The sequence below is a fragment of the Chinchilla lanigera genome, unplaced genomic scaffold, assembly GCF_000276665.1.
Source record: "Chinchilla lanigera isolate Chin_1 unplaced genomic scaffold, ChiLan1.0 scaffold00031, whole genome shotgun sequence".
NCBI lineage: Eukaryota > Metazoa > Chordata > Mammalia > Rodentia > Chinchillidae > Chinchilla > Chinchilla lanigera.
In genome coordinates, this window is record NW_004955432.1 from 4970326 (window position 1) to 4979720 (window position 9395).

Consider the following 9395-nt stretch of genomic DNA (forward strand, 5'->3'; position numbering starts at 1 on the left):
TTTTTTTGGTTTTTCTCCGGTACCGGGAACCGAACTCGCGACCTTGCGCTTGCCAGACAGGCGCTTTTTGCCGCTGAGCTAAATCCCCAGCCCCTGTCCTACTGATTTTCAACAGAAGACATAAAAACAAGTATGAAACACATTAGGGTTATCATGGTTCAAGACCCTTCCATGGGGTGTAGGGAGGAGTTAAAACCTGGATTCAGAGGCTTCACCTACCTTTGCCCAGATTGCAGCTGATAGTCCAAGAACAGGGCTGACGGCCAAAATCACAAGAGTGAGCTTCCAACCGCGTGTAAATCCTATTATAAAACCAGCCAAAAACGTTGCCATGGACTGAAAGAACATTCCAATTTTGTCACCAATTCCTTCATTAATTTTGGAGACATCACTAAAGAACAAAAATAATGTCAGAATTACAAACACAGAACTCTTCTCCTACACTCACTTTCATTTTGTGGAGTAGGGCAAGAATCAGTTCTTATTTAGGGTCTTTCTGTGTATCTTGTTTCATCTAGCAGGTGTCAGTTCCTAGCGGGAAATTTGCCCTTGGCAACAGAAACCCATAGTCCACGCAGTTATCCAAGAAATATGCAATGCAGAAATTTCAAACTGCTTGGAAATTTAAGCAGTAAGCATCATATTACTGCTCTACTGCATACTGATTCACTGCACACTCTCCAGCATCCCTTGATTTAGGTCCACTCCCTCATTCACTGCCAGTCAAGCAGGTCCCGTCATTCCATGCCAGGTACACAAGACATGGCTGCTGTTCAGAAGGAACTTGGTCTTCTGAGTGATGCACTGACATCTCTAAGGGATCTGATGACATCTATCTCATTTCATTTACAGTAAGACCTGTGTCTGAGTTACACATAAAACTAGGTACTTACTCTGTGAGACGGGTATTCAGCTCCCCAACGTCATGCACATCAAACCAGCCTATCTCCTGCTTCATTATAGAATGGAAAAACTGTTTTCTAATTTTTTGTATCTGTCTTCCAGCTGCCAGGCACCAAAATGAAACCTGAACGTAAGCAGCAATAAGCACACCAGCACCGATCCCGGTATAATAATAGGCATATCTGAAAAACAAGAACACTGCCACACTCTATGTTTTCTAATTAATGCATTTCTCCCAATCAGACTATTCATTTGTAGCTTTTTAGTTATGTTTCACACCTCTTAGCAAATAAAAAGGGGTTACGATAAGCAGAAAAGATCGTTAGTATGCATCCACATCTGTAGCAACATACTGTACAGGAGCAGTTAAGAACGGTTTCTCCTTCGGCTCCAATCTTAGTTCTTGGCTTAACTGCTGTCTAATCTCAGGCAAGCTGCTGAAATTTCCCAAGGTCCAGTCTTTTTTTTTTTTTTTTTTTTTTTGGTTTTTCTCCGGTACAGGAACCGAACTCATGACCTTGCGCTTGCCAGGCAAGCGCTTTTGCCACTGAGCTAAATCCCCAGCCCCAAGGTTCAGTCTTTTGATTGTTAAAATGGTGATAAGAATAGTAAGGCAATCGTGTGTGAAGTACACTGGAGCCAGTGCCTGGCACAGTAGGTCTCAAAAAATGAGTATTGTAACGGGCTGTGTGGGGTGTTGGAGCATCAGGTAAGCAGGGTCAGTGTAGTCCTGTCTGCCTTCACTACATAAGCAACAACTGTTAATCTTTTCTGAGTGGCATCTGCAGAGTGAGGGATGGAAAGAAGGGACAGAACTCATCAGAAAGTGGAAGAAAGAGATGGGACTGTTCCTCTGGCCTTAAAATTTAGGCTACTAGTCTAGAAGTTGGAGGTTCAGAGACAAGTCAAAATAAAACGTACATTTGCACTACTGCCCAGCTGGTCATCATTATGAGCTCTCATCTATCATGAGCTGTCCTAAAATGTTCAATGAGTCATTTCCAGTTTTCGTTTCAGTTTAAACTCTAACAGTAAAAACCATAAGCATCTTCTAAAAGTAGACTCTGATTATCAAGAAATACTGAATTAATGTTTCTTTGTTCTTAGTGTTCATTTTTACAAAAACAAATAATTAGGCTTCAGAAGCCATCCATTTTGAGATTAAAGGCATATATTCTAAAATGAAATACAAAATGCCAATTTTCCCATTTTTAGAAGATGTCTAATTGCTGTAACGTAATGAAAATGTGTGTAGCGTGCACAAGCTATAAAAGTGAGTGTGATAAGCATATTCTCTCTGAATGGTGCTATTCAAAATCCTGTGCTCAATCCACCAGAACTAATATGAAACAATCTTTCCCCAAAACTACACTTTGAAACTTACAATATATTTATCAGGTAAGATATAAGTGAGACACTGAATTTTAGATACTAGATAAACTCAATAATTATTATCCAGGTGTTAATGATATAGCAAGAGCTACAAAGAAATCAATTTTACAAGAACTCAAGTTTTGACAAACAGTAATATGTGTGTATGGTTTTTTCGAGATAGGGTCTCACTCTGTAGTTCAGGCTGACCTTGAATTCACTATGTTGCCCAGCCTGGACTGGAACTCTCGGCAATCCTCCTGCCTCAGCTTCCTGAGTACTGGGATTACAGGCATGTGCCACCGTGCCCGGCTAGTAATGTGTTTTAATGTAATTTATTTTAAACCACCAAAGCGTTCTGGTTTTCCCAGTGTAAAAAAAACAATTCCTTTCCACGTGACTATCTGAAGACATTTGCTGTTTAACTTTCAAAATGTAAACTATCTCCATTTTCTTCAAAACTTGAATATCATTTATACTATAATGTAGAATCATTATCTTCTCATTCACTAACATACAAGTGGTACCTCAGATCACTCCAATTCTACAAATTGTCCCCATAAGGTCAACACTAAACCTAGGCAATGAATTTAGTTCTAATCCAACTCAGTTTGTGACCAGAATCATGGAAAGAATGAAATTCATGAACTGAGATATCACTGTGTATCTTTAGAAATCAGTTACAAACTACTTTGGGGAGTAAACTTCAAGATGTGTAAATCATTGACGAAGTTTTCCTGAGCTAATTAAGGTCAGAGTGACTATATTCCTCTGAGAATTACATGCTGAATTTTAAAAAGTCCTGTTTCCTTATGCCGAAACATACCCCAAAGGAAAACTAATAACCACAAAGCCATTAAAAATAATGATTCCTAATTCAACCATTTTTTTGTACAGGAAATCGAACTCAGGACCTTGCACTTGCCAAGCAAGGCACTGTGCTGCTAAGCTATATCCCCAGCCCCTAATTCAACCATTTTAGAAATCTACTTTAGACTCTTCTAACTTTCATATGTATTGTACTCTCTATTTTGCAATGCATATAGGACTATTTATGCTTAACTTTACCTTGGTATATCTTCTGCAACAAATACTTTTGTTTAAAAAAATTCTATGCTGTAATCTTCTTGAAACCTAACAGTGGTATTATTCCCCTTAAAATTTCAATTCCTCATTAGGATGATGCACAATTTTAAACATTTCTATAATGGAAGCGATAAAGGAAAAGTTAGTAAAATAAATGTAAGGAAATGTGTAATTACATGGTCATTTCGTCCTCCAGGCTGCTGAAAATCCCTGTGTTGTTTTCACCTAGAAGGCCAAAAAACAAACATACACTGTTCATGTCTTCTCTATCTCCTTTACAAATAAGCATGTAGAAATGAATCAGACTCACTTAATCATTTACATAACAAATATAGGCAATGGACTCAGTTTACTTCTGTGTAAGCACCATGGTACTCAAACATTTTCTTGCTGTTCTGTGAAAGTATACATAGACTACATTTGATGATGTGTATTTGCAAGAAATCACACTTTAAATACATATAAGTGCATACACGAGCTTGAATTATTGGAAATCTAATGCTGCATTTCTCCAGTTTTTGTTTTGGGTTTGTTGTTGTTGGTTGTTTGTTTGTTTGTTTGTCTTTTTGAAACAGGATTTCACTATGCAGATCAGACTGGCCTTGAGCTCACTGTGTAGCCCAGGCTGGTCTCGAACTCACAACAATCCTCCTGCCTCAGCCTCCCCAGTGCTGGCACCCCACCAAGCCCAGCTTTTCAATTTTTGTTCTTATTAAAAATTATCAAATACAAAGATTAGTATAATAAACACCACAGGACATCACCCAATATTAGCAAATGTTAACATTTTTGGACTAAGCACACTAAGAAGTCCTTCATAACTTCAACTCCAACCCTACACATATACATCCACGCACACAACCACTGTTCAACATTTTTATGTGTACAGTTCCAATTTTTTATGTATGCATTTTCACAGACATACAAAGACACTAGCACACAAACATACACATGCTAAGTTTCTTAAAAATGCAATTACAGTCTATACTCAGTGGCCAATTTCCCACATCAGTATATGACTGCAAACATACTTGAACACATATCTATACACATATGATAAATGTTTTATAGGATAAAGGATCACAATCAGGAGTGCTAGACCAGTGGAGAGGCACACCTTAGATCTTACAGTTGTGGCAAAAACTTAGGGCATAATGTGAGGTCGTCCTCAGATGATTCTGCTATGGACTGATATGGGGAAGTGAAGGAAAAAGCTTTTTAGCAATGTGAGCAATACAGACCAAAGTCTAGCACATCTAAAGGTTTAAAGAGCTAGTTTGGCTGGAAGTCAAGATACGCTGTGTGGCTGTAAGGAGGCACACACGTAGTTGGAAAGAGTGTGGGTCAGGCAGGTATAGTAAAAACAGGCAAACAAGCATTAATGCTTTTGAGCTAAAATGGATAGAATTAGAAGCACCATAATTACAAGCACCATCTGGAAAGATCTTGCAGCCAGCGATGTGTAAGATTAATTGGAAGGGATGTGAGATACTGCAATTGTATAAGGACAGACGGTCTAAATGAGAATATAAAGCAAGGAAAAAACAAGACTTATCAAGGAAAGAATTTTCGGAACTGGCATCTGATGGAATACAAACAGTAAAAACAACAAGTTGTCAAGATGTCATGCCTACGCATCTGAAGAATGGCGGCATCATGGTAGAAAGAAAGACAGCAGAAACATCTGGTCTAGATGACTGAAGGAAGATTATTACTCTAGGCTTAAACATTTAAAAACTTTGTAGTGCCTGTGACATTCAACTGCAGATGTTCAGTAAGTACTGAGACTACCATTCTCCAGTTCTGTTTGTCAGTACCGGGAACTGAACCCAGGACCTTGCACTTGCCAGGCAGGCGCTTATGCCACTAAGCTATATTCCCAGCCCCGATTCTCCAGTTCTGGAAAGAGCTCAGATCTAAAAAACAAACTTCAGGGAGGCTGGGGATTTAGCTCAGTGGCAAAGCGCCTGCCTGGCAAGCGCAAGGTCGTGAGTTCGGTTCCCGGTACCGGAGAAAAACCAAAAAATAAAAAAAAAAATAAAAAACAAACTTCGGGGTCATGTGCTGTATGCCATAGCTAAATTCAAGAAGGAAAAGCCATCGCTCTTTACCTATAAGGGCAGCTTGGCAGGTAAAGGAGCTGGCGGGCCAAGCACAGAACACTGAGGAAAATGGCATTTATGAATAAGGCAGAAAGTAAGGGAGCAAGAAAGAAATGCAGAGACAGAGGAGAGATCCATGACTGCTGTCCGTGACTGCTTCACCTTCTGCCAATACAACCATAAGATCGTGGAGGCTGAATTTTTATGTAGATGGATCAGTTGAGATTTCTTCGGTCCCACATATAAAATAGAGCATTCAATTACCAAAGGATTTTTCTCCAATCAATCTTGTAAAATCTCTCACTGTATATTTTCTAACTTCCTTAATAAGTCAGATAATCTTGTTATTAGCATGTGTTACTACCAAATCAAGACAAATTTTAAAGTCTATGTTTTCTGTTCATGGCTACTACCGATGGAAATTCCCTTACCTAAATGCTTAGGACTAGAAGTACTTCAGATTTTAAAACTTTTCAGAACTGTTTGAACTACCTGTATAGATGTCAGAAGTTGAGAACCCCCAAAACAAAAGAAATAAAAATCAAAAATGAGCACTGATGCTCAAAAGTTGTCAAATATCAGGACATTTCAGATTTTGGGTTTTCAGATTTTCCACTAAAGTTTAGGAGCCACGAGAATTTAAATACAAGTTCTTTGGCAATAGTGGCTTCTAAGTCTAGAGTCATTTTCTTGCAGTTCTACAATTTCTGAAACACTTCTGGAAGTTCTCTGTTTTAAGTGTCTTTAGGAGATGTGATTTAAAAATATAGTGAATACCACTGTTGAGTGCCATCCTATAAAGGAAAGGGAGGCTCTTGAAAATATTACAGTACGTCCTCATTGACCTATTCACAAGATATGGCACCATGCAACTTCTGGGTCTTCCCCAAGTCAAAATGACTGTGAAATGTAAATATTCTGAATTGATTCAGGACATAAAGGCAGCCATGACAGCACAACTAAAGAGGTGAAAGAGGACTTCCAGAACTGCTTCTGAAAGTGACAAGAATGATGGGATAAGTATGTTCACATCCAAGAGGATTATTTGGAGGGTTATTAATAACATGTCTTTTACTGTAATAATTTTTAAAAATTTTAACACTCATTGTAGTTTTGGTTACCCTTTATACGGGCTCTGCACATGACTTATACACTCACAGTTCAAACATCAAAAGATAAGAGAATGAGTCATTTGTAGAAAAATGGATGCACCTGAGACCATAGTGCTACGTGAAATAAATCAGACACACAAGCATAAATATTACATGGCTTCTCTTATATAGAAATCCAAAGTATAAATAATTTAGATCACAATAAAAGATAGTATGAAATGCAGAGATAAATCTTTTGCAAATGGAAAGCCAATCTAGAGAGAGAGAGGGAAGAAGTAGAGGAGAGAAAGAAGCATTAAAAAAAAATTAAGATAGGTTATATACATGTACCAACCCCTCATGACCAATGTAATCATCATGTGCAGCAAACATATACTAAGAAACATTCTAAAAACTGAAATAAATATGCAAAGGATTAAAAAAAGATAAATACAGGTTAAGTGTTCCTAATCAGAAAATCTAAAGTCATACATGCTCCAATGCTTAAAACTTTTTGAGCAATGCCATCATATCACTGATAGAAAACTGTAATTCATCAAACTTTGTTTCATGCACAAAATTATTTTTAACAATTTTATAATGCTGTTTGTAAATTATGTGTATAAGATACAGTCCGATCTCAAAGTACATTGTTACGTATATGCAAATATTCCAAAATCTGAAAAAAAATTCAGAATGCTTCTGATAAGGGATACTCAACCTATACTATTTTGAGAGCTGACATTTCACTAACAGTTTTATTCATGAGTTTTAAGGCAGTGAAAGTAAAAATGACAAATGTAAAGATAAATCATTTTCATTTTCCCTTTTTCATATAAATTATTAATGAATACAAGATTTTGAGTGTCTGATTCTCTCTATTTCCTTGCCCATAATCTGGTAGAGAATGAATAGAAGCAACCATTTTAAGCTTTTGGAGAAAGAGAAAAGCATCCATGTGGATAAACTATAAACTGAATCATCAGTGACGATGAATAGTCAAGAGTTTATTTCAAAAGTATCTTTGTGTACTAAGTACAGTGAGATGTGGAAAATCCACTCAGGTCCCTAACTTCTGACTTAGTATGTTATCCTCAGTCTCTTCTCCGGATGCCTCTTTATTTCTTTCAGTGCATGGACTCAGTACCAGCCTGCTCCTTGATCCTAACTCTGCTGCTTACTGTGTGTTATGGTTTGAGTCTAGATGCCCCCTCAAAGCCTCATGCAGTCATGGGGGGTGGGTTTTTCAGAGGATTCATGGAATTTGTGATTGATTCATGGTCCAATGCCATGATTAAGGGTGTGAGTACTACACCCGCCCTAAGGCAGGCAGACTGCATACAATACAAGGGACAGAAAGAGGCTTGCCTTCTCTCAGTTGTTGCTTTTGCTGTCTCCCATGCCATGAACTGGTGGCTCTCTGCCATGTGCCAGCTTGCCTTGGAGCCAGCCCATTATGAACTGAAACCGCTACCAACTGTGAACTAAATAAACCTTTCCTCTTTTACCTTTGGGTGCTGAGTATTTTGTCTCAGCAATGAGAAAAGTGACCAAGACACTGTGAAACCTCAGGCGATTTAAATTTACCTCAGGTGATTTAAATCTCCCTGAGCTTCATTTTCCTCATTTAACAAATATATAGAATATCAAACTCCTGAAAGGATTAAAGGAGTTAGTGTAAGTAAAGCACGAAGAACAGTGTACAGCACATATTAAACGCTGAAAAACTATTTCCTTTAGTTATTATCAATAACTGAGCCCTTCCTCAAGGCTAACAGCTCCCATTCCTATGCCAAGAGCTTTAACACCCCTTCAACTCACATACTGCAAAGTTTCTAATCCTATTTGTTACACCAAGATTCAACGTCGTTTCTGCAACTACCTCACTTTTCACCTACACTTACGGCCCCATCCCTGACCTTTCACCTTCTCTACACAACATCTACAACCACAGTGGCCATTACTTAGGCCGCATCCAGACAATGGTTGCATTTAAGAGATGAAAATTCACAGAACACTGTAGAAATTCTTCAGTGGTCAGGCTTTGTTCAGAAAAGTGATGCAGCAGGTCTGAAGGATTTCCTAGGCCCCATTTATCAGATGTTAAGGCAAAGTCTGCTCAGATTTTGACAGCCAGCTAGGGAAAGATAGGAATAGGGTGTCAGGAAATCAGGCCCACAGTGAAATACCAGGATGGAAACTTATGTCTGATAATCCAGCAAGGCATCAAGAGCAGAGAAAACTCACAGGGCTCTTTTTCAGCCAGGGAGAACAATGGGCCCATATGCCTTGCAGAGCAATTTGATTAGACCTTATGTCTACCATGAAGCCCTCAGGCCTCAAGAGCCTTGGCAAAGCCAAGAATAGCTAAAGCAAAGACTACCACTCAACAAGCAGGTCCTGGTATCTAGTCCAGCCCACAGTGCTAATGAGGTTCTGCTCAGCACATGCAAAATGAAGAAAGATCTGAGAGTAGACTGGTCTTCTCTCCAGAACCTTCCTAGAGAGAGTTTGCACGCATCTCCAGGACCACCATCCCAAACTACATACCTCTACAACACTGCACCGATCAGACCCAAATGCATTTGCTTACCAGGAGTGGTGGCACACACCTGTAATCCCAGCACTTGAGACGCTGAGGCAGGAGGATAGCCTTGAGTTCAAAGCCAGCCTGGGCTACATAGTGAGTTCAAGACCAGACTGAAATATATAATGAGACCCGGACTCAAAAAAAAAAAAAAAAAGATCTAAACCAAATACATCTGCTGATCACCTTGTCTGTCCTTTCTACCACATAAAGGACCTTGAGGTTTAAGAGTGAATACAGGGGCTGGGGATTTAG

At 38.8% G+C, this 9395-nt stretch overlaps 1 protein-coding gene across 1 annotated transcript in view; it reads right to left on the bottom strand.

The window, feature by feature from the left end:
- The window catches only part of Abcb1 (ATP-binding cassette, sub-family B (MDR/TAP), member 1), a 173576-nt gene that overhangs the window by 58552 nt on the left and 105629 nt on the right, over positions 1–9395 (bottom strand). Inside the window, exons 5-7 of the mRNA XM_005387974.2 lie at positions 3537–3585; positions 894–1085; positions 220–391 (exon numbers count right to left, since the gene is read on the bottom strand). Of these exons, the coding sequence (XP_005388031.1) occupies positions 220–391; positions 894–1085; positions 3537–3585 (413 nt within the window). The remainder of the gene's footprint in view (positions 1–219; positions 392–893; positions 1086–3536; positions 3586–9395) is intronic.